The 25,617-nt window shown below is 40.3% G+C and overlaps 1 protein-coding gene across 1 annotated transcript in view; it reads left to right on the top strand.

Moving 5' to 3' along the window:
* Window positions 1-10,027, top strand: part of LOC103234241 (uncharacterized) — a 32,201-nt gene extending 22,174 nt beyond the window's left edge. The window contains exon 4 of the mRNA XM_007995941.3: window positions 3,729-10,027. Within this exon, the coding sequence (XP_007994132.2) occupies window positions 3,729-5,551 (1,823 nt within the window). The 3' untranslated portion in view covers window positions 5,552-10,027. The remainder of the gene's footprint in view (window positions 1-3,728) is intronic.
* The last annotated feature ends 15,590 nt before the right edge of the window (window positions 10,028-25,617 follow it).

The following is a 25,617-nucleotide window of genomic DNA, read 5'->3' as shown; positions in this document are numbered from 1 at the left end:
TTTGTATCATTCAAGAAAATAAGCCAACTTTATCAGTGTTTGAAGATAATCAGTTTTTGACCTCGTTTTTTGAAGAGATTATTTTTCTCTATTTTGTAAACATGGCAACTTTGTGGAAAATCATTTGATCATATACAAAATGGTTCATTTCTGAGCTCTCTGTTCTTTCATCTGTTTATCTTTGTGTCAGTATCATATTGTTTATGTTACTGTAGCTTATAACTGAAGGTTGTATTGATATCTTTGAAAAATGAATTTTTTTGCCCCCTGAGCAAGAATATGTTGAAGAGGGTGTGTTTCATATTCATATATTGTTGAATTTGCCAGTTTGACTTTTGCTTTTAATTCCTAGTTTTATTCAGGTTTTATTAGTAAACACCCAGTGCATAATTTTGGTGTTTTTAAATTGATTTGTTGTTGGTTTGAGACAAGATCTTACTGTCACCCAGGCTGCAGTGCAGTGGCAGAATTTTAGCTTACTGTAGCCTCAGCCTCCTGGGCTCAAGTGATTATTCTTTCACCTCAGTTTTTTGAGTAGGTAGGACTGTAGACATGCACTACCATGTCTGGCTAATTGTTTGCTTGTTTGTAGTGTTAGGATCTCACTATGTTGCCCAGGCTGATCTCAAACTGTTGACACCAATGGATCTCCCAAAGTGTTAGGAATATGGGCAAGAGCCTTGGCACCCAGCCAGTATTTTTAAATTAAATAAAACTTATTATATGTCCTAACAGAATATGCCAGATGCAAATAAGAATATTGTGTATTATCTTGGTTTTGACTGGAGAGTTTTGTGTGTGTCTGAAGCCTAGTTGGTCTATAATATAGTTTGGATGTCCATGTTGTCCAAACCTCATGCTGCAATATAAATCCTCAGTGTTGGCTGTGGGACCTGGTGGGACATGTTTAGGTCACGGGGGCAAATTTCTCATGAATGGCTTGGTACATCCTCTCCGTAACCAAAAAGTTTACACTCTATGAATTCAAATAAGAGCTGGTTCATTAAAATAACGTGGTTCCTTCACCTCACACTTGCGCTGCCTCTTACCACATAATATGTCCAGTTACTCTTTACCTTCTACCTTCATTTTAAGCTTTCTGAAATCCTCACCAGAAGCAGATGCTGGCACACACTTATATACTCTGCCAAGCTGTGAGCCAAATAAACCATTTTTTTTTTTATAAATTATGCACTCTTAAGTATTTCTCTATATGCAAAATAATCAATATAGTCTATAATGTTGTCTAAGTTTTCTGGTTGTTATTTATTATCTGAATTTTCTATTATTGCAAACTGGGTCTTGATGTCTACAATCATTATGTTGCTATGTATATCTTGCTTCACTTTTATCAATATTTGCTTTATATATTTTGGAGCCCTGATGTTATATACACATATACATATAGATAGATAAGTACTATAATTATAGATTTCTGCTAAATCAACTCACTTTAACATCATATAATACCAATTTTTGTCTTGTAGAAGTACTTGACTGAAAGCATATTATGTCTAATATAATTATGACCACCTTACTCAATTGTGGTTACTATTTTCATGGAATATACATTTTTTTCATTCTGTTACTTTCAGCCTATTTGACTGAATGCTAAAGTAAGTCTCTTGTAGGCAGCATACTGTATGCTTTTTAAAAAAAAAATTCAGGCATTCTGTATCTTTTTCTTTATATAATTTATATATATATTTATATTTGTATTTATTTATTTTATTTGGTTTGTTTTTGAGATAGAGTTTCACTCTTGTTGCCCAGGCTGGAGTGCAATGGCATGATGTCAGCTCACTGCAACCTTCACCTCCCAGTTTCGTGATTCTCCTGCCTCAGCTTTCAAAAAGCAGGCATGTAATCCCGAGTAGCTGGGATTACAGGTGCATGCCACCATGCCCAGCTAATTTTTTGTATTTTTAGTAGCGATGGGGTTTCACCATGATGACCAGGCTCGTCTTGAACTCCTGAATTCAGGTGATCTGCCTGCCTCAGCCTCCGAAAGTGTTAGGATTAAGCATGAGCCACTGCGCCCAGCCTCATTTATTTTTTAGATAGTGTCTCACTCTGTCAGCCAGCTTGTTTGTATTTTTTTGTAGAGAGAGGTTTGCCATGTTGCCCAGGATGATCTTGAACTTTTGGGATCAAGTGATCAGCCCACCTTGACCTTCCAAAGTCCTGTGATTACATTTCATTTTATTAAGTAATCTATATTTAAAATGATTGGTTAAAGAAATGAAGTTGTTATTACCACTAATGTCGTTATTGTTTTGTGTGTTTCTAGTAGTTATATTTTTCTCATTTCCTATTTTACTTACCTAATTTCCATTTAATTCTGTACCGGCATGCTTTGATTATATTTTACTTTCATTTGCATACTTTCTACAAATAGTATCTTTGTAATCATCTCAAAAACTGGAGATTACGTACATCTTAAAGTTAAAACAATATATTTTAATCTCATAATAACTTCGGTTGAATAAAAAAACTATGCCTCTGTATTTTCCAGTTTGTTATTGATATTAAAATTATTTTACATAGTGTATCTACAGGCTCACGCCTGTTATCCCAGCACTTTGGGAGGCTGAGGTGGGTGGATCCTGAGGTCAGGAGATCAAGACCATCTGGCCAACATGGTGAAATCCCGTCTCTACTAAAATACAAAAAATTAGCCAGGCATGGTGGCCCATGCCTGTAGTACCAACTACTCAGTAGGCTGAGGCAGGGGAATCACTAGAACCCAGGAGGCACTCCAGCCTGGGAGACAGAGTGAGACTCCATCTCAAAATATATATATATGTATTTCCAAATACTCAGTTTGGTCTTATTAATTATATTGACATTGTTATGCAACATATCACTAGAGTGTTTTTATCTTGCAAAACTAAATCTCAGTACACATGAAACAACTACCAATTCTTTGTATTTTGTGGTTCTTTTCAAACACCACTCTGTTTTCTGTTTCTGAGAGTATAATTGCTTTATATATCTCATCCAATCTCTGTCTTTTTGTGACGGTCATTTTATTTTGCATAGTGTCATCAATATTTATCTTAATAGTTGTTAATAATATTTTCTACTTTTTGAAAACTGAGTGATATTCCTGTATTTTTGTGTCTACTGAATAATTTGGTGACACAAATTTGGATTACTTTTACTTATTGGCTTTCAGTAACAATGCTATAATAATTATGTGAAAGTTAATATAATATATGTGCTGCATTCTGTTTTATTAGTCTACTTTTTCAGCTTTATACTCACCAAATTATTTTAATTCTGTAGCTTTTGATGTGTTTTGAAATCAGAAATGGTAGTGCCTCTAACATTGTTCCTGTTTTTGAAGATTGCTGGGTACTTTATTGTAGGTTTGGATTCCATATACTTTTAAATTTGCTGTTTTTATTTCTTTGAAAATGCAGTTAGTCATTTGAAAAACATTGCATTAAATCTGTAAATTGAGCAGTAAAGACATCTTCAAAATATTAGTTATTTCTTTTTCAATTGTTTTTGAGATGGAGTTAAATTTACCTGCCTTACTAGTTACCTTGTGCCATTTTGGTTAGTATGTTTTTGTTACATTTATATGTGCAGGAAGAAATTACAGCTTGAGGTATTTTGCAATGTCATCTTATGTAGTTTGTATCATTTTATAGGTTAGGTTTGTAAAGTATATTTATCTGAGTCTAGCAATTGAAGCAATGTGTTTTTATTGTTTCTTTCAGTTATGTGTTCTCATTTTGGCCAAGACCTTTGGCCAGAGCAGAACATGAAAGATTCTTTCCAAAAAATGATACCGAGAAGATATGAAAAACGTGGACATGGAAATGTACAGTTAATAAAATGGCGTGAAAGTATGGATGAGTGTAAGGTGCACACAGGAGGTTATAATGGACTTAACCAATGTTGTACAACTACCCAGAGCAAAATGTTTCAATGTGATAAATATGGGAAAGTCTTTCATAAATTTTCAAATTCAAACAGACATAAGATAAGACATACTGAAAAAAAACCTTTCAAATGCATAGACTGTGGCAAAGCTTTTAACCTGTTCTCAACCCTTACTAGACATAAGAGAATTCATACTGGAGAGAAACCCTACATTTGTGAAGAATGTGGCAAAGCCTTTAAGTACTCCTCTACCCTTACTACACATAAGAGAATTCATACTGGAGAGAAACCATACAAGTGTGATAAATGTGACAAAGCCTTTATTGCATCCTCAACCCTTAGTAAACATGAGATCATTCATACAGGAAAGAAACCCTACAAATGTGAAGAATGTGGCAAAGCCTTCAACCGATCCTCAATCCTTACTACACATAAGAGAATTCATACTGGAGAGAAACCATACAAATGTGATAAATGTGGCAAAGCCTTTATTACATCCTCAACCCTTAGTAAACATGAGATCATTCATACGGGAAAGAAACCCTACAAATGTGAAGAATGTGGCAAAGCCTTCTTCCAGTCCTCAATCCTTACTAGACATAAGATAATTCATAGTGGAGAGAAACCCTACAAATGTGAAGAATGTGGCAAAGCCTTTAAGTACTCCTCTGTCCTTGCTACACATAAGAAAAGTCATACTGAAGAGAAACGCTACAAATGTGAAGAATGTGGCAAAACCTTCAAGCAGTCCTCATACCTTAGTACACATAAGATTATTCATACTGGAGAGAAACCCTACAAATGTGAAGAATGTGGCAAAGCTTTTAACCAGTCCTCAACACTTACTAAACATAAGAAAATTCACACTGGCGAGAAGCCCTATGTTTGTGAAGAATGTGGCAAAGCCTTTAAGTACTCCTGTACCCTTACTACACATAAGAGAATTCATACTGGAGAGAAACCATACAAGTGTAATAAATGTGGCAAAGCCTTTATTGCATCCTCAACCCTTAGTAAACATGAGATAATTCATATGGGAAAGAAACACTACAAATGTGAAGAATGTGGCAAAGCCTTTGTTTGGTCCTCAGTCCTAACTAGACATAAGATAATTCATACTGGAGAGAAGCCCTACAAATGTGAAGAATGTGGCAAAGCCTTTAAGTACTCCTCTGTCCTTAGTTCACATAAGAGAAGTCATACTGGAGAGAAACCCTACAAATGTGAAGAATGTGGCAAAGCCTTCAAGTACTCCTCAGCACTTAGTACACATAAGATAATTCATACTGGAGAGAAACCCTACAAATGTGAAGAATGCGGCAGAGTCTTCAAGCGCTCCTCAGTCCTTAGTAAACATAAGAAAATTCATACTGCAGAGAAAACCTACAAATGTGAAGAATGTGGCAAAGCTTTTAACCAGTCTTCAACCCTTACTACACATAAGAAAATTCATACTGGAAAGAAACCTTACACATGTGAAGAATGTGGCAAAGCTTTTCACCTATCTGCACACCTTACTACACATAAGATACTTCATACTGGAGAGAAACCGTATAGATGTAGAGAATGTGGTGAAGCTTTTAACCGTTCTGCAAGCCTTTTTTCACATAAGAAAATTCATTCTGGTGAGAACAAACCATACAAGTGTGATAAATGAGGCAAAATCTTTATTTCACCCTCAAGCTTTAGTAGACATGAGATAATTCATACTGGGGAAAAACCCTAGAAATATGAAGAATGTGGCAAAGCCTTCAAGCGGTCCTCACACCTTACTATACACTGAGAGTTCTGAACTTACTCTGTAATCATGCCAAACTCCTCCCAGCCACAGTCTGGCAGAGGTCCTGCCATTCCAGAGACCTGGAGGAAGGGGCCCATTTACAGCCATGTAGGCAGGCCTGCAGACCTTGGCCTTTACTATGGTTCCTGAAGTGGTTCAGTGACTCAGTTTTAGTTACGTGAGCCACAACTTAAGGTCAGTTCTGCCTATATAGAAACCCACACAGTTATCTGAGGAAATGTTCTCTGGTATTCACTGAAAGCCATACTCATCCACATCTTGATACAAGGCCCACCATTTGCAGACCTGACTGCAAAAACATGCCCTAGTGTCTGCCCTACAGAGCAAAGTCCTGAAGGGTATTTAGTCTGTCCAGAACTAAAATGAAAATTACAACTCCCCAACCCCCTCTAACAAGCCAGCTAAAGGTGAACCCTAGTGCAGACCCAGCAACCTTGTGACCAAGCTACAACCCCTCTTCACTACTAATTCAGAGAGTATCTCATCACCCTAAGGGCCAAACAAAAGATCTTTACCTTCTAAAATCAGTGTATGAAAAATTGAAAAGGTGTTTGCTCCATCAAATTCAGACACCAATACAAAACTATATTGTGCCCATTGTCAGTTGTTCTATTTTAATGTAGCACTGGAAGTATGTGGCAGAAGAATTAGTCAAAGAAATAAAAATAGCCATTGAAATTGAAGAAAAATAAAAAGTTGCTGTTTGTAGATCATACAATCTTATATTTGAAAAACCTTAAGCAGTACATTAAAACCTGTCTAAACCAATAAATACACTCAGTAAATTAGCAACATATAAAATCAACATACATTAGATATATGGTTTTATACACTTAAACTATCTGATTAAACAGAGGAACACACTGGGCACTTTGGGAGACTGAGGCGGGTGAATGATCTGAGGTCAGGAGTTTGAGACCAGCCTGGCCAGCATGTTGAAACCTCATCTTTACTAAAAATACAAAAATTAGCTGGGTGTGGTGGCTAGCACCTGCAATCCAAGCTCGTTGGGAGGCTGAGGGAGGAGAATCCTTGAATTTGGGGGGTGGAGGTTGTGGTGAGCAGAGATCGTGGCATTGCACTCCAGGCTGGGCAACAGTGCCAGACTCCATCTGAAAAAGAAAAAGGAGAGGAAGAAGAAAATCTTATTTACTGTAACATTAAATAATAAATTTCTGGCCAGATCTGGTGGCTCATGCCTGTAATGTCAGCACTTTTGGAGGCTGAGGTGGGTGGATCACAAGGTCGGGAGATCAAGACAATCTTGGCCATGGTGAAACCCCATCTCTGCTAGAATACAAAAAATTAGCTGGGCATGGTGGTGCATGTCTGTAGTTTCAGCTAATTAGGACTGAGGCAGGGGAATCGCTAGAACCTGGGAGGTGGAGGTTCCAGTGAGCTGAGATCATGCCACTGCACTCCAGCCTGGAGAAGAAGCAAGTCACTGTCTCAATAAATAAATTTTTGAGAAAATAAAAGCTAAAAAGTCTTTACAATAAAATGTCAATAAAAAAGTTAGAGAAAATCCAAATAAATATAAAACTTTATGGGTTGAAAGAATAAATATCATTAAAGTGCCATATTATCCAAAGTTATCTACAGATTCAATAAACTTCCTATAAAAATTTGCAGTGGTATTTCTTTCAGAATACTGGAAAATACTATTTTAAAATTTATATGAAACTAAAATAAACTTTGAATAGCCAAAGCAATCTTGAGGAAAAAAAAGGATATCATACTTATAATGTCAAGCTGTATTTTAAGACTGTATAGTAATAAAAACAGAATGGATTGTGCAATAAAATGAAAAAAAATGCACCAGAAACTACTGTCACATTTTTCAGACATGATGAAAAAAGAGAACTTAAAAAATAGTTTCAGTTTCTCAAAATCACGCAGATATTTGTGTGTCCCCAAAACAATAGAAAAGCAGCCAGATTGTGCAGTCTCTTATATGCCATGAAGAGGACTTTGGCTCTCACTGTGAACTTTAAGGAAGTTCACTGAAAGAAAAGTAGAATCCTTAGAGAATTTAAAAGTATAAGACTGAAGATGCCCCTTTGTGAGAGCAGAATTAAAAAACAGAAACAAACAAAAAACAGCTGCCCAGGAAATACTTCTTTGGAACACAGCTTCCCGAATCAGATTTTAAGGATTGGCTTTCTCTTTGAGCTTGAGACCTCTTACCTGTGTTGTCTGTTGTATTCATTTTCACTCATACCTGGGGAGTTGGCAATCGTCTGATGTCTCTTCAAAGTTTTTTTTCCTTGCTCCAGATGGGTGATTAGGTCAGGCTTAGGGACAACAATACTGTTGTATTAAGAATAAATAACATGAATCTTGCTCATGTTCTCCAATTACAAGCTAGTAATGTGCTCGGCAGAGCAGATGTAATAAAATATTCTAGTAAATTAGTACCAAAATACTAATTTGTAACAAATTTCTAAATATTTAGAAAATGCTTTCAATTTGTAGATTTCTGAATTTTACTATCTGGTACTACTGAATCAAAAATTGGTGGTGGCAATTAGATTTTCAGGTGGGGGCAAGAATACTTTGTCACTAAATTTTTGGAATTACCACTAATTTAGAGTGAATTATACAGCTCAAATCAGGAATGTGGAAAGTTTGGATTAAGATGAAACATCTTCAAGAGACACTTTTCTACATGAGCGATTTTGGAGATTTTCTGTAAAAAGGGATCTGAAACTTTTCTGCAAAGAATAAATTACTAAAAAAATTCTACATAAAAGAGAAAACCTTTAGGATATGTTATGAATTATGTCTTAAAGTTATCCTCAACAAGGAAGACCATATTTCTGTAGTTCTCTAACATCATATTCATATGCAATTTCCACTGCACAGTGTCCAGGCAATGCCACTCCTCCAGAGAGAATTCTATGGCCACATCTCTAAATAGTAATGATCCTTGAAAAACACACACACACATTTTTACCAAGTGGCCATGGGTGGGATTTTTAATTTGACTTAAAGTGAAATTAGAGAGTAAAAAGAAGTGGTTCTGAGTTATAGCACTAAAATTATCCAATAAAATGATTTTCAACACAGAAATATTTTCTAACGTGTTCTCTGATAAAAAAGAGCACCATAAGATTGAGAACTCCGTTCATATGTTGTATTTTTTCTAGATATTAAAGTATAAAATTAAGGGCATGAACACAAACGTACATTTTTGAGTGCTATATTTACATCATACGGAATGAGTTGTGAATATTTTTCACATGGAAAAAACATTCAGAAGGAACCTCTCAAATTTACTATGTACCATAAGGTGAAGATTTTCTTACGTAGTTTTTTTTTTTTTTTTTTCCCAAGAAGATCTGGAGTAAAGTCTGATTTATATATTTATTTCCTTTTTTAAATTTGAGATGGAGTTTCATGCTTATTGCCCAGGCTTCAGTGCAGTGGCATGATCTTGGCTCATGGCAGTGTCCCCCTCCTGGGTTCAAGCAATTCTGCCTCAGCCTCCTGAGTAGCTGAGGTGACAGGCATGTGCCACCACGCCCAGTTATTTTTGTATTTTAAGTAGCGATGGGTTATTCTCCATGTTGGTCAGGCTGGTCTCAAACTCCCAATCTCAGGTGATCTGCCTGCCTCGGCCTCCCAGAGTGCTGCAATTACAGGCGTGAGCCAGGGCTCCCTGCTGATTTTTTTGAATTTCTAACAAGCTCAGCAGTAATCATATTTTCAGAGGAAGGAGCAGGCACCTTTTTTTGCTGTTCTCCAACCTCCTTGAGTGACATCTCCTGACACAGCAGTGAACCAGATGAATAGGGCCTGAAGTGACTCCCCAGCAAACTGCAGCAGCCCTACAGAATAGGAACCTGACGATTTAAAGAACAACAAGCAAACAGCAACAACAACAGCATCAACAACAAAAAGTACCCACAAAAACCCCATCCAAGGCCAAGCATGGTGGCTCACATCTGTAATCCCAACACTTTGGGAGGCCGAGGTGGGCAGATTGCTTGAGGCCAGGAGCTCGAGACCAGCCTGGCCAACATAATGAAACCCAGTCTCTCCTAAAAAATACAAAGGCCAGGCGCGGTGGCTCAAGCCTGTAATCCCAGCACTTTGGGAGGCCGAGGCGGGCGGATCACAAGGTCAGGAGATCGAGACCATCCTGGCTAACACCGTGAAACCCCGTCTCTACTAAAAAAATACAAAAAACTAGCCGGGCGTGGTGTTGGGCGCCTGTAGTCCCAGCTACTTGGGAGGCCGAGGCAGAAGAATGGCGTGAACCTGGGGGGCGGAGCTTGCAGTGAACCGAGATCGCGCCACTGCACTCCAGCCTGGGCGACAGAGCAAGACTCCGTCTCAAAAAAAAAAAAAAAAAAAAGACAGGCATTGTGGTGCCTGCCTGTAGTCCCAGCTACTCAGGAGTCTGAGACATGAGAATCACTTGAATCTGGAAGGCAGAGGTTGCACTGACCCGAGATTTTGCCACTGCACTCCATACTGGGTGACAGAGTGAGACTATCTCAAAACAAAACAACAAAAACTCATCCAAGGGTTAGCAGCCTCAAAGATTGAAATTAGACAAACTCATGAAGATGAGAAAGAATCACCAAAATCCCCTGAAAGGCCTCATCTCCTAGAGATGATCACAATGTCTCTTCACCAAATTCACAGAACTGGACAGAGGATGAGATGGATGGAGTGACAGAAGTGGGCTTCAGAAGATGTGTAATAACACACTCCACTGATCTAAAGGAACATGTTCTAACCCAAGGCAAAGAAGCTAAGGAACTTGATGCAAGGTTAGAGGAGTTGTTAACTAGAATAACCAGGTTAGAGAGGAACATAAATGACCTGATGGAGCTGAAAAACACAGCACAAGAACTTCATGGAGCATACAAAAGTATAAATAGCCTAATTGACCATGCAGAACAAAGGATATCAGAGTTTGAAGACCACCTTGCCAAAATGAGGCATGCAGACATGATTAAAGAAGAAAGAATAAAAAAGAATAAACAAGGCCTCTGAGAAATATGGTGTTCTGTGCAGGAAATGCATGAGGGGAGAAGAAAAGACACACACAATACCGTTAAGTGTAAACTAGCTTTATCCCACGTAAATGGCAATGCAGATATAATAAGCAAATTGATATCATAAGCAAATTGCAATGGGAAAGGGACAAGGGAAAATATATAAGTAAATGTACAAAACCAAACTATGTGGTCCATAGTTCATTCTATTTAAAAATATGTAGTCCTCATAATATTCTATTTAACAGCCTGTCGTAGCTCTTTGGTGTTCAGCCCAAGCACATCTAATATATGCTGGTACCACCACCAGGAACATGTGTCCCATCACACCACCATCAGTGGTGTCTCTCTGATGGGAAGAGACAGTGCCAAGGACATTTTCGCTGGAGGTAGGAGGTGGGGTCATAAAGCAATAGCAAAGAACCTTGTTCGAAAGGGTCAGATATATTTACACTCATCAGACTAGGGAGGATTTGTCACCACACCAGGAAGCAACAACCTGGGCTCCCAGCCAAGTCCGTACACAAATAAGCAGAGGTTTCTTGAAGCCTTGGTGTGGTCTTGGAATCTCTTTTTGTAACAAGTTGTTTGGCATGAGGTCCTGTCCTGAGGGCCATTTGCGACTGGGCTCAAGGAACACAAAAATGTCAACTTGTTTTTGTGACTATCGTTTTTCAATAACTAACGTATAGGAATAGATTGGAATAGAGATTTTTTTCTGAAACAGCACTGGATGAATGCCTCAAGGGGCTCACACAACCTGTGCCGGGACTTGGGGACCATTGCTTGTGTCCACGTTTAATTTAGTTCAAATTTGATATTTAACATTTCCTCCACATTTGACCTCAATTGGATACTCAAATGTAGGAAAATACCCTCACAGATTCATGGGGAATGCATAATTGATATAGATTACAAATCAAGGTTAAGCACGTGAGAATTAAAAGCACAATTAATAAAAACCACACCCAGCATGGCTTTGCAAGGAGAGTCATATTGTGAGAACTGCCAGGGATATACACACAACATTCAGTATGCGGTAAGGTGCAAATGCCTCCTTGGGCTGCCGTAAGTATATTTAATGCCATTTGATTTTGCAACACAATAGTATTCAGCTGAGAAAATGCATCTGATAACAACTAAGTCCAGTGCTACTATCATTAAGAGCTTTTTCTACATGTAAGGTAAATATTTTAATTTGTTGGTGAAGCAGGATTGTACCAGCAGCAGGGGAGAATACTGTGATAGGGTACCACCACCTGGGAGGCCAGCGCATTTGTAACCAGCAGTGTTTGTAAGCATCAAGATTACTGGGGAGGGGAATATTAACCTGGGTGGCAAATGTAATTAATGGCCAACCCCAAGTGTATCTCCCCATCCAATGCAGGGACTGGTATCACCATCCACAGGATCTGCATACTCAGAGGGCCCCCCAGGGGACAGTAATGGAGCTACTGTAATCATAATGTACTAATGTGTTATTAAAATGGGAAAGAGATTGTGGTTCACTGGGGGCAATGTTGTTGATTTGGAGTATGTGTTGACAAATGTCTGGAGAAACCCCAGAGAAACATCAGAGGAGCCATTTAAGGCCTCCAGATAAAGCAGGGGCTGTATGGAATCCAGCCACCAGCATAGCAGGTTTTCAGTAGGTACCATTCCAGAAATATTGGGCAGGATACCAAGGCTTTCGACGCAAGGTGAGGGTGGAGTTCATCTTTTGTCTGACTTGGCAAAGATAGATTGCTTAATGTGGTCAAAGGAAGTCCAGATTGGATTGCGAGTGTTGTTGTTGTGGCCCTATTGGTAACTACATAGCCATTCAGAAATGTTGTCAGGGACAATTCTGCAAGGTAACACATTCCAGGCGGCCTCTGGCAACTCAACATACAGCCATCATTGATTGTGGTTGACTTCAGTTGCAGTGGTGGCTACCAAGGTGATGAATTTATTCTTGGCCTTAGACACAAAGACACGGGTGCTGACCATTAGTAGATAGGTTATTCCTTGTAAAAACAAAAACAGAGGGGAACATGACATTATTTTTCATCTTTAGGAAATGGTACTATGCCTTCATTTTCTGCTTTCATAGCTATGAGATCACCAGCCTTAGGATTGGGATCTGATGGGCTCTGTACCCATAGTTTGGCTCCAGGATTTAACCTACCTGTACCAGGGGATCTGAATCCCCCAGCTCTGTATGTAGACTCTGTTGGGGCAGAGATTTCCTCAGGGGTTAATTTTGACGGGGTACTACTAACAATTGAGCAACCCGCATCTGTGGTTTTATAGCAAAAGAATCCGGGGTGGTATCGTATAAAATGACCTTTAACTCTCCCTAGTAATCACTATCAATTATACCACCATACACTATAATGCCTCTCATTGCAAAGCTTGAACACATTGTAATCCATTCATCTGCGTTCAAGTTTACCTTTATGGTGGAAATTTTGGCCTATTTTTCTTCCTTCTCATTAAATAGTCTGTCAAGAGAAAGCAGAGACTCATTTGCATCAATATGGAAAACAGGGCAGGGTGCAGTAGCTCATGCCTGTAATCCCAGCACTTTGGGAGGCCCACGTGGGCAGATCACGAGGTCAGGAGATTGAGACCATCCTGGCCAACATGGTGAAACCCTGTCTCTACTAAAAATATAAAAATTAGGTGAGTGTGGTGGCGCATGCCTGTAATCCCAGCTACTCAGGTGACTGAGGCAGGAGAACAGCTTGAACCCCGGAGGTGGAGGTTGCAGTGAGCGAGACTGTGCCACTGCACTCCAGTATGCTAACAGAGCTAGACTCCATCTCACACACACAAAAAAATAAAATAAAGAAAAGAAAAGAAAAAGAAAACAGTGATAATGATAGTGTGGGCCAGGATTGAGATATCTCCCCAGAATTGGTTTCCCTAAACCTCTTTATTCCCAATTAAACATTTGTTTTCTTGCCATTGGGGCATCCAGGTAGTAAGACCATTTGGTACTGACCACAAGTTGGTATAGAAGTGACAAATCCCTCCGGTCTCCTCCTGAATAGCTCAGAGGAATGGCTACTAGTTCAGCTAAATGGCTGCTCCCACCCCTTCCTTCATCAGAAATGCTGATGTTTTTAATAGGATTATAAGCCAGGGCCTTCCAGCATTGGTTTCCACCAATATATTTGGTGGATGCATCAGTAAACCAACATGTTTCTGATCCTCTGGGCTTAGTTATTTAAAGGATTTGCCCCATTGGGTGGGGGAGGTTTCCTTCCCTATCTGCAGGACTTGCTCGGTGGTTTTCTGAGCTGGCAGGTTTTGTACATCCTCATGTAAAAGTGGTACCCACTTTGGTTTTGGCTTAGCCTGGTCTTGTATGTACCATCTCCATTTTATGATGCTACTTTCTTGGGTATGCCCTATCTGGTGGGTTTTGGGGGAACTCATGACCCAAGTCATAATAGGAATTTCAGGCCTCATACAGACATCATGGTTGAAGCAAAGGTGTTCCATTTTCAGCAAAGCCCAATAGCAAGCTAACAATTGCGTCTCGAAAGGGGTGTAAGCTTTTCCGACCTCTGGCAGTTTCTGGGTCCAAAACATAAAAAGTACCCTCTTCCCATCTTGTTTCTGCCTCAGGTTCCAATTAGCATGTTGATCTAGGACAGTTACTTGCAGTTCTCCTGGCCTATCCTGTATGGACCGTAGATCCAGGGCCAGTTGCGCTGCTTGTTTAGCTTGTTCAAAAGCCATGCTGTCGTCTGTCTCTCCCCAGTGAGAGTCATAGCGTTTTCTAGTGGCTGCATGCAGAGGTTGTAAAATGTTACTCAAGTGGGGAATATGATGTCTCCAGAATCCAAAGATGCCAGTAAATGTCTGGGCCTCCTTTTTGGTCATAAGGGTGGCAAATTCCAGTATTTTAGCCTTACCTTTGGTAAAATGGACTGTATCTCTGCATTCCATAGGATGCCAAGGAATTTTACAGTTTGTGCAGGTCTTTGAATTTTGCTAAGGTTAATTTCCCATCCTTGAGATAGGAGCTGGGTTTTTACCTGCTCCAAGCCTCAGCAAACTAGTTCTTCAGTTTTAACCTGACCGAGCCATTCGGACAGCTGCCTTCTTCAGCAACGGGCTGGCAGCTTTGAGCCTGATCAGTCCAGATATAGGCCTGGCATTGGGCCAGGGTCAGTCTGGAAATCACACTAGCATTTTCCTTTTCCAACTTACATTTCGCTTGTAGCAACCAGCCCCTATCTTGACACATTAACTTATAAGCGGTAAACGATAAACGAACACCATCCTTCCGGGAGATCCCTCAGCATCTCCTTTGGTGACTGGAATCCCCTGCAGCACTTCACGCAGTCAAGTTTAAATCGCACTAATTTAGATTCTCAATTCTCATAAAGTCCAGTTTCCCTTGACCATTCAATTGCCAAGGGGGAGAACTGGGAGAGTCCCCATCCCAAGATATCGGAAGTCCCTGAGCCTCCAGCCCAGACCTTCTGGCCAAAAAGCAGCACGCTTTTGTTTTCAAATCCTGTTTGTGATGCCAAAAATGTTCTGTGCAGGAAATGCGTGAGGGGAGAAGAAAAGACACACACACAATACTTTTAAGGGTAACAAGCTTTATACCACATAAATGGCAGTGCAGATATAATAAACAAATAACATAATAAGCAAGTGCTATAATAAGTAAATCAATAGAAGCAGATTACAGATATAATAAGCAAATTGCAATAGGAAGAGGAGAATGGAAAAGGTTTACACTCACCAGACTGTATATATTTACACCATCAGACTGGGAAGAAACAACCTGGGCTCCAGAGTCGGCCACTCATCCATGCAGATGAGGAGAGGTCTCATGAAGCTTTGGTGCAATCTGGGACCCTAGTTCTTTTGTAATGAGTTTTTAGGCATGGGGCTTAGTCACAAGGGCCTTTCACTACTGGGCTCAAGGAACACAAAAAGGTCAACTTGTTTTTGTGCTTGTCTATTGTTTTACAATAACGAATGTATAGGAATAGATTGAAATAGAGATTTCTCTGAAACAGCTCTGGATGAATGCCTCAAGGGGCTCATACAAGCTGTTCCAGGGCTTGGTGACCATTGTTTGTGTCCAGGTTCAATTAAGTTCAAATTTAATATTTAACTTTTCCTCCACACTAGACTATGGAGGATTCACCACCAGACCGGGAAGCAACAGGCTCGGCTCCAGAGTCGGCCACCCATCTGTGCACAGATGAGGAGGAAAAAAGAAAAAAAAAGTGAAAGACATTATCCTGCAGTTTGCAAAAAATATTATATTTAAATAGCTGTAAATACATGAACATATCCTCTCAGTCATAATCAAAATTAAATACCTGACAACACACTTGAAAGTTTGGGAGAAACAGAAAAGTGTTTTTGTCTTCCCCAGGCCCACTGGTCCAGTGCCTTGTGCCCCCTCGCTGTCATGCGGGTTGCCATGGGCCCCACAGGATATGGGAGGCACACAGCAGATAGTGGCTGAGAAGGTGGGGTGTCTGGCTGGACCAGCTTCAAGATCAGAGACCTTGGTTCATTGTATTGAAATCAGCCAGCTCAGGAAAAGAGACCTGGCTGCCTCAAGCTCTATGTCCGTCTGCATTAGCCATGTAAGGAGGCTTGAGCACCCATGGGCACACAAACCCATCCCACCCCAATATTTCATCAACTATTGAGGAGTCTGAAGCCATGTTCTCGATGAGCATATGCTTCTGCAGTTACAACCACTATGGAAAACAGTATGGAGATTCCTTAAAGAACTAAAGGTTATCTACCATTTGATCCAGCAATCTCAGTACTGGCTATCTACCCAGAGGAAAAGAAGTCACTATATGAAAAAGACACTTGCACATGCATGTTTATAGCAGCACTATTTGCAATTGCAAAGATATGGAACTAGACAAAATGCCCATCAATACTGAGTGGATAAAGAAAATGTGGCACATGTATACAATGGAATACTACTCAGTCATAAAATGGAACAAAATAATGGCATTCTCAGCAGCTTGGACGGAGTTGGAGACCTTATTCTAAGTGAAGTAATTCAGAAATGATAAAACAAACATCATATGTTCTCATTTATAAGTGGGAATTAAGCTATGAGGATGCAAAGGCATAAGAATGATACGTGAATTTTGGGGACTCAGGGAGAAAAAATGGGAGTGGGTAACGGATAAAAGGCTACACTTTGGGTACAGTGTTTACTGCTCAGATGATGGGTGTGCCAAAATCCCAGAAATCACCACTAAATAATTTAGCCATGTAACAAAACACCACCTGTTTCCCTAAAACCTATTGAAATTTTAAAAAAGAAAAACCGTCCCAATTTCTCATTTTAAAGTTGGGAAACTGAGGCCCCAAAAGAGGCAGACCCCAGGAGGAAGGCAGGGTCTGGAGTATTAGGGAGAACTCCAGCTTCCTCGGCCTTGGCTCTACTGCACCCATCAGGTTTGCTCTGGAAATTAGAGCCCCTAAATACTAGAAAGCCCTGTGCTCTCCTTCTCCACATGGGCTATTTTTGTCTCCATATTCTCAGGTAAGTACCTACAGACACACACACACAAACACTTCTCAGGGAAAGATCACGGAGGTGAGGACAGAGAAGAGGTAGACAGAAACCAGGCATAAGACAAAACATACACACACACACACACACACACACACACACACACAAACAAAAACAAAAAAACAGAATGGGGCAGCTCTGCTATAAGCCAGGGGCATGCCCTCCTCTAGCTACATGTCCAGGGGCACAGAGAATGGGAAGGAGGATCCTCCGGGTTCCAGGGTTCTCCATCAGCTGGGGTCCTCTCCAGGTCAGTTTCAAGAGGACAGGACTGGGGTCCTGCTATCCACATCTGTAGGTACCAGAAATGGAAATGAGCTATGTCCCCATCTCAGCCTAGTATAGACAATGGTTACAGCAAAACCTTTTCGTACCTCACAAGCAAGAGTACTTGAAGAGGGTGACCTAAATGGTTGCACAAACCCGTAAGTGTCTGCTGGCCTTGGTTCTTCATTGGTGAACCAAGACTCTTTGCTCTGAGACTGCAAAAGTGCTTCCACTCCCTAGAAGTCCTTCAGAGTGAGGCATGGTCACTCCAGAGGCATCTTGGGTAGATAAAGGTGGGATAGAGCAAAATGTGCCATGTAACTGGACTCTGAGCCTGAAGTCCAGGGAAAATACTAGTTCCTGTTGTGTTCTTTAGATGATCATTTGGAAGTAGTAGAAAATAATTTCCCTGGATGAGGGGTTGTCCCTTGTGAGTAAAGAGCACAACCCAAAAGGTGGAGGCAAAGAGAGGACAATGGAGTCTTCCAAGGTTATTCTTATTGCACTTGGAGTCTTCAGATGCTGCTCCTTTGTCCCCTGGGACCCTGGAGAGTCAGTGTCTTGAGGACCCAAACATAAAAATAGCTTTGTTCTGTGATGCTCCTGCATGGGGCTGCAGTGCCAGTGATGGCCTCTAGGTGGTGACAGCCTTCTGGGTTTCTGGTGCCTACTGAGCTTTGCTGGAGAAGCTGGAGCAAGGAAGAGTCACACTGAGGTCATGCACCTTGTGTTATTATTAACGATCCCCACGTTATCAAGTAGTCAAAAGCAGGAAGGAGAATTTGAGATTCCCCCATGCATTCACTTAGCCAGTCTTTTCCTTGCACTAACCCTTTGCCAGTTACCCTGGTGGGCCCAACATGTGGTACAGAAAATGACTGAATCCTGCCTGCATCCTACCCTGAGGACCAGTCTGAGGACAGGTGACCAAAAACACTAAAGCAAGTATATGAAAGAAAAGAGCAACTGCTATAATATCAAGTAGAATGTTGACAGAAGAGCTGGGAAATCATTACATGGAGTGACCCAAATGCCTCCCTGAGATGACATTTATGCCATGATGACAATAACAATAGGGAGCCATACCTGCACAAGAATGTGCCGAGACCAGCTTGATCAGGGAGACCTTAACCTAGTGGTGCTAGAGGAATTAAAGACACACACAGAAATATAGAGGTGTGACGTGGGAAATCAGGGGTCTCACAGCCTTCAGAGCCGAGAGCCTCAAACGGAGATTTACCTACATATTTATTAACAGCAAACTAGTCATTAGCATTGTTTCTATAGATATTAAATTAACTAAAAGTATCCCTTATGGGAAATGAAGGGATAGACCAAATTAAAGGGATAGGTTGGGCTGGTTAACTGCAGCAGGAACACGCCCTTAACACACAGATCGCTCATGCTATTATTTGTGGCTTAAGAATGCCTTTAAGCGGTGTTCCGCCCTGGGCGGGCCAGGTGTTTCTTGCCCTCATTCCTGTAAACCTGCAACCTTCCAGCTTGGATTTTAGGGACATTATGAACACGTTACAGTGCTGCAGAGATTTTATTTATGGCCAGTTTTGGGACCAGTTTGTGGCCAGATTTTGGGGGTCTTGCTCCCAACATGTCTCCTTTCTTCGATTTGCAAAGAGATAAAAGCAAGGGCAGCTTTGTCACAGTGAGCTACTTCTCGCAGGAGTTGGGATCCGCATCTGCAGACTATACAAAGACAAATAACATAGATTAAAAGCACAATCATCATTGAAATCACAGAGCTTCTAAGTGTTTTTATCTATTTTAATGGGTTACTGGCTAATTTGTCTGTAGCTCCTTTAAGCACTCCAGTTCCTGGCATTAAGGTCAGTTGTGCCTAGGATGCTTAAATTTTTGTCCTTTTAATTTTGCTATATCTAAAAACAAGTGTGTAGAGTGTCCTTCTAGATGCATTTCTATTCTTTCCTAAATTTTGATATTATTAAGAGCATTTAATAGTTTCCACAAATCTTTATGTTTAGCTCCTAGAGCGGGCCATATCATTTGAGGTTGAGGTACAACTATACCACCATGGTTCCAGATAATAGGAACTTTTGCTGTACGTCTTATCATTTCTACTATCTGACCATTTTGTCCAGACCATCTGAACATAGTGTGGCCATGGCACACAGACTGAGAGGTGCAGTTCAAGCTAAACATCCCTTTAGGGGACCAATTAATAATGATTCCATAGGAATCATTGTGCAGCACCTTTGCCTGTTCTGCAAAACAACCTTCTTGAACAAGTACGTTCATTTTTTCTAACTGGGTCCAGTCCTGTTTACAAATAGATTTTTGAGGATGGTATGCCTCAATTATAGGAGCAGATTTATTATGATAAATACTGAGATCAGAAAGCATGTGTAACTGTCAGAGTTATTGCATCTAGGCATTATTACCAGCCTTTATTGAAGGAATACTCACAGCGGTGGTGATAACTGCTATCATAGCTACCATTAAATCCTTCAGTGTGACTGGTTGTCCCACTTTCCTCAGGGTTTCTTCCGCCATCTGTGACAGCTTCTTGATCTGTCCCCAGGTGGGTGGCTGTGGATCCTCCTGGAGTCTCTTCCTTGGCATCTGGCTCATGATAAGGTTTCAGATGTCTTGATGGTATCTAAATTGGCTGTTAATTTTGGACTGGAGAAATACAAGCATAACCTCTACCCTAAGTTATTATTTTACTTATTTCCTTTTTGTTATTGGATCTTTCTACTAAATCAGTTGTTTTGCTTCTGTCTTTGCAGCTGGTTTCTGCAGATGCTGTTCAGCTGCTGATAACATCTGACCTTTGGGCAGGCTCAAAAAGTTTAAAGTTAATAATGCTAGGTTCAGTTGCATTTGTGGGGTTCCATATTCTCTGTCTCTTCTTTTCTGCTTTTGCAACTGCTGTTTTAGGGAGAGATTCTTTCTTTCTACTATGGCTTGTCCTTGAGAATTGTATGGGATACCAGTAATGTGTTTAATATTCCACATAGAGAAAAATGTAGCTACAGTTTGGCTAGTATAGCCTGGGGCATTATCTGTTTTAGTAGAAGCTGGAATGCCTGTCACCACAAAACACTGCAAAAGATGACGTTTAACACAGGCAGAAGACTCTCCTGTTTGGTATGTAGCCTAGACAAAGTGAGAAAAGGTGTACACACATACATGTACGTAAGCTAGTCTCCTAAACGAGGGAACATGTGTGACATCCATTTGCCAAATAGAGTTAGGTTCCAGTCCTTGAGGATTAACTCCTCCTGTAAAAGATGAGGAATACACCTTTTGGCAAGTTGGGCATTGCTGGATAATAGCTTTAGCTTCTTTCCAGGTAACGTTGTATCTGTGCTTGAGACCAGAGGCATTAACATGGGTTAAATTGTGAAAGTGTCTAGCATTAGATATTGCAGTAGCAACTAGGTGATCAGCCATTTGATTCCTTTTAGTTAAAGGTCCTAGAAGAGGTGTATGAGCTCTAATGTGAGTGATGTAAAAAGGGTGCATTCTACTCCTAACTGCTGTTTGCAATTGGGTAAATAAAGTCATCAATTATTTATCTGTATGAAATCATAACTGAGCATTTTCAATTAACTGTGTGGAATGAACCACGTATGAAGAATCAGAAATCACATTAATAGGCATGTCAAAAGCAATCAATACCTCAATTACCGCTACAAGCTCTGCTTTTTGAGCTGAAGTATAGGGCATCTGAAAAACTTTACTTTTTGAGCCAGAATAAGAAGCTTTACTATTATTAGACCCATCTGTAAAAACATTCTCGGCACCTTCAATTGGTTTCAATTTAGTTATTTTAGGGAGAATCCAATTAGTTAATTTCAAAAACTGAAACAGCTTCATTTTAGGAAAATGATTATCGAGAATACTTACAAAGTCAGCTAAATGGGCTTGCCAAGTAAGACTATTTATAAAAGCTTGCTGTATTTGTGCCTTCGTGAGAGGGACAATAATTTTTCCAGGATCATATCTATGTAATTTAACAGTCCTAGTTCTCCTAATCCTTATCATAGTAGCGATTAGATCTAAATAAGGAGTTAGAGTCCGTGAATTAGTATGTGGAAGAAAAAGCCACTCTACTAAGTCCTGCTCTTGGACAATAACACCAGTAGGTGAATGCTGAGTTGAAAAAGTTAACAAATCTTGTCTTCTCTGGATCTATTCTATTTATCTGAGCTTTATGGACCTGCTTCTCAATCAGTTGTAACTCTGCCTCAGCCTCTTTTGTTAATTGCTGAGGGCTAGCGAGACTAGGATTTCCTCTAAGGATAGAAAACAGATTATTCATGGCATAGGCAGGAATGCCTAGAGCAGGTTGTATCCAATTAATATCCCCTAGTAATTTTTGAAAGTCATTTAATGTTTTTAGTTGATCCTTACATAAGGCTACTTTCTGTGGCACAAAGGTAGTGTCATTTACTCAGGTACTCAAGTAGGAGTAAGGAGTAGTAGTCTGAATTTTGTCAGGAGCTATAATTAAACCAGTGTGAGAAACAGAATTTTGCAAGTGGTCATAACATTGGAGTAATATTTCTCAAGTGGGGGCAGCACAAAGTATATCAGCCATATAGTGAATAATGTAACACTGTGAAAATTTTGTACTAGTAGGTTCAATTGCTTGCCCCACATATATCTGTCAAATTGTTGGGCTCTTTGACATGCCTTGTGGCAACACTTTCCAATGAAAATGCTTAGCAGGCTGCAGGTTGTTTACTGCAGTAATTGTAAATGCAAACCGTTCATAGTCTTGCTCAGCTAAAGGCATAGTAAACAGTCTTTTAAATCTATGACTATTAGAGGCCAATTTTTTGGAATTGTAGCAGGAGAAGGCAATCCTGGCTGTGATGCTCCCATAGGTTGTATAACTGAATTGATGGCTCTTGAGTCAGTTAATATTCTCCATTTACCTGATTTTTTCTTAATTACAAAAGCTGGAGAATTCCAAGGAGAAAATGTTGGAGCTATGTGTCCATTTTCTAATTGTTCAGCAACTATTTTCTCTAAAGCCTCCAGTTTCTCTTTATTTGGCAGCCATTGTTCTATCCAAATTGGCTTATCTGTTAACCATTTTAAAGGTATAGGTTCTGGAGGCTTAACAACAGCCGCCATCAAAAATCATTTCCTAATCTTTGGCAGGAACTTTGTTTTTCCACTTGAAGTGGTTCTTTCAAACCTTGCAAATTTTTTTCTAGTCCCATACCAGGTACCTACCCTATTTCGTGCATTGTATGTTGACTTTGAGGGCTACACAATTCTTCTGGAATTAGAACTTGCTCCCCATTGTTGTACTAAATCTCTTCCCCATAAATTTATAGGTACAGAAGTTATAATTGGCTGAATAGTCCCAGGTTGTCCATCGGGTCTCTCACAATGCAAAATATAACTACTTTGATATACTTCAGCGGCTTTACCAACTCTAACTATGTTAAATTGAGTGGGTTGAATTGGCCACATGGATGGCCAGTCCTGTAGAGAAATGATTGAAATGTCTGCTCTTCTATCTACCAAACCTTTAACTTTCTTTCCTTGAATAGTTATTTCACAGGCAGGATGTATATCAGTAATTTGATTTACCTAATAAGTTGCTTTGCCTTGTTTATTTGTGCTTCCAAATCCTCCTGTTCATTTAATTTTACTTTTTCCTATTCCTACATATAGCACAGTCAGGAGCTGTGCTATGTGCTCTCCTGGCTCTGCTTTCCAGTGAACAGAAGTAGATATGACAATTTGAATTTCCTCATTATAATCTGAATCAATGACTCCTATATGTATTTGTATGCCTTTTAAACTTACACTAGACCTTCCTAAAAGTAATCCTATTGCACCTGCTGGCAAGGGTCCACAGACTCCTGTTGGGACCTTTTGTGGGGATGCCCCAGGCAGAAGGCTCACAGCTTTTGTGCAGCATAAATCTACTGTGGCACTACTGGCTGTGGCAGGGGATAGACATTGTACAGGGGTGAGGGAATGGCCTGAGCTGGAAATGCCCCAGTTTAGAACGAGGCCTGGGATGGGCCCCTCATGGCGTTTCCTGAAATCGGGTTCCTTTCTTTATCAAATTTAAGAGTGACACTGACTTGTCCAGTGTTTTCCTTTTTTACATTTTGGACATATTTCAGGCTCAACAGATTTCTTTTTTCCTCTATCTGGCAGCCTGACTCGCTGATTTTTTTTACATTCTTTTTTATATGAATAGCTTGTTTAAATTATTTGAGTAATTTGAAAGGAAAAGGCTCAAATGTAGCTGTAATATTTCCCTGTTGATCTGGGGGTTGTATTCTAACAGTGAACTGCCAAGCCTCCAAAAACACCTTCTCATCTAGCTTGCTGAAGTCCTACCTGAATAGAACTAAGAACCATTGCTTGAGGTGCTGCTCGAACAGTCACTGGGCAACTACTTTTTGCCGAGTGTCCTCCAGAAAAGAAAGATCTGGGGGGTCATTTCTTCAAAATAATAATGAGGGGGTGCAGAAGGGTAGGGATGAACCTCTCCTTCCTTTGCCGCTTTGGCGTTAGCTGGCAAATAAACATTATCTGTAACCTCTTCTGTTACTTCACTATACTCTTGTTCCTCCTTATTATCAGTGTGAAAAAGTTCCAAGGTGAAATGAACCAGATCCTATACTTGTCCCATTGCTACCTTGACACTTCCGAGCTCCTCTCCTTACTCACCATAGGGATTAAAGAGTACTTGGGTGTCCTCCAGCTAGTTTTCCATTCCAACCGTCACTCCAGTGACCCTTTGACCGGGATTCGAGCCCCACATTTGGCGCCACTTGCCGAGACCGGCTCAGTCGGGGAGACCTTAACTTAGTGGTGCTAGAGGAATTAAAGGCATACACATAGAAATATAGAGGTGTGAAGTGGGAAATCAGGGGTCTCACTGCCTTCAGAGCTGACAGTCCCGAACAGAGATTTACCTACATATTTATTAACAGCAAACTAGTCATTAGCATTGTTTCTATAGATATTAAATTAACCAAAAGTTTCCCTTATGGGAAATGAAGGGATGGGCCGAATTAAAGGGATAGGTTGGGCTAGTAACTGCAGCAGGAACATGCCCTTAAGACACAGATCACTCATGCTATTGTTTGTGGCTTAAGAAATGTCTTTAAGTGGTTTTCCACCCTGGGTGGGCCAGGTGTTCCTTGCCTTCATTCCTGTAAACCTACAACCTTCCAGCTTGGGCATTAGGGCTATTATGAACATGTTACAGTGCTGCAGAGATTTTATTTATGGCCAGTTTTGGGGCAAGTTTATGGCCAGATTTTAGGCGATCTGCTTCCAACAAGAATGTGTCAAGAGAAGCCACCGTTAGTAAAGAGACTCACAGGTGTGAGTTGGGCAGAAGTAGAAAGGGACCACTGTGGCTGCAGAGAGCCTGAGAGAGAGAAGAAGGATGGAGAATCTTGGGGCCTGGGAGATGAGACTAGTTATCTGCTTCTTTCTTACAACATTGCCCTGAAACTTAGCACCTTTCAACAACAAATACTATCTCACAATTTGTGGGACCAGGAACTGGACACAGTTTAGTTAGGTGCCTCTTCCTCAAGGTCGTTAGGAGGCTTAGGCCTCATAAGAAACTGGACTTCTCAACAGAAGCTGGAGTAGGGAAGGATCAGCTTTAAACTCACTCATGTGGAAACTAGCAAGATTTCATGTGGCCAGAAAGCCCAAGTTTCTTCCGTCTATTGGTATGAGCACTCCCTCAGTTCTTTTTATGTGGGTCTGTCATAGAGCATCTTCTACATTGGAATTTGCTTTTTCAGTTTGAGGAATACAATACAGAAACAGAGAATTAAACAGAAACACAAAAAAAAGAGAGACTGAGGGAGCAAACAGGACAGAGCAAGTAGGAAGAAAATGACAGTTTTTAGAAATCTATATATAATCTTGAGAGTTACGATTTCTCCCCTTATATTTGTGTGAAAGTTCTAACCCTCAGAATAATGGTACTATGAGGCAGGGCATAATTAAGTCCTGAAGGTGGGGTCCTCGTGATTGGGATTACTGGCTTTAAAAAAGATACCCCAGAGGCCTCTCTCCCTCCTTCTGCCAAATGATAA

Source organism: Chlorocebus sabaeus, chromosome 6, assembly GCF_047675955.1.
Source record: "Chlorocebus sabaeus isolate Y175 chromosome 6, mChlSab1.0.hap1, whole genome shotgun sequence".
Lineage (NCBI taxonomy): Eukaryota > Metazoa > Chordata > Mammalia > Primates > Cercopithecidae > Chlorocebus > Chlorocebus sabaeus.
Note: the sequence above shows the minus strand (reverse complement) of the source record. Positions and strands in the feature narration are given on the sequence as shown.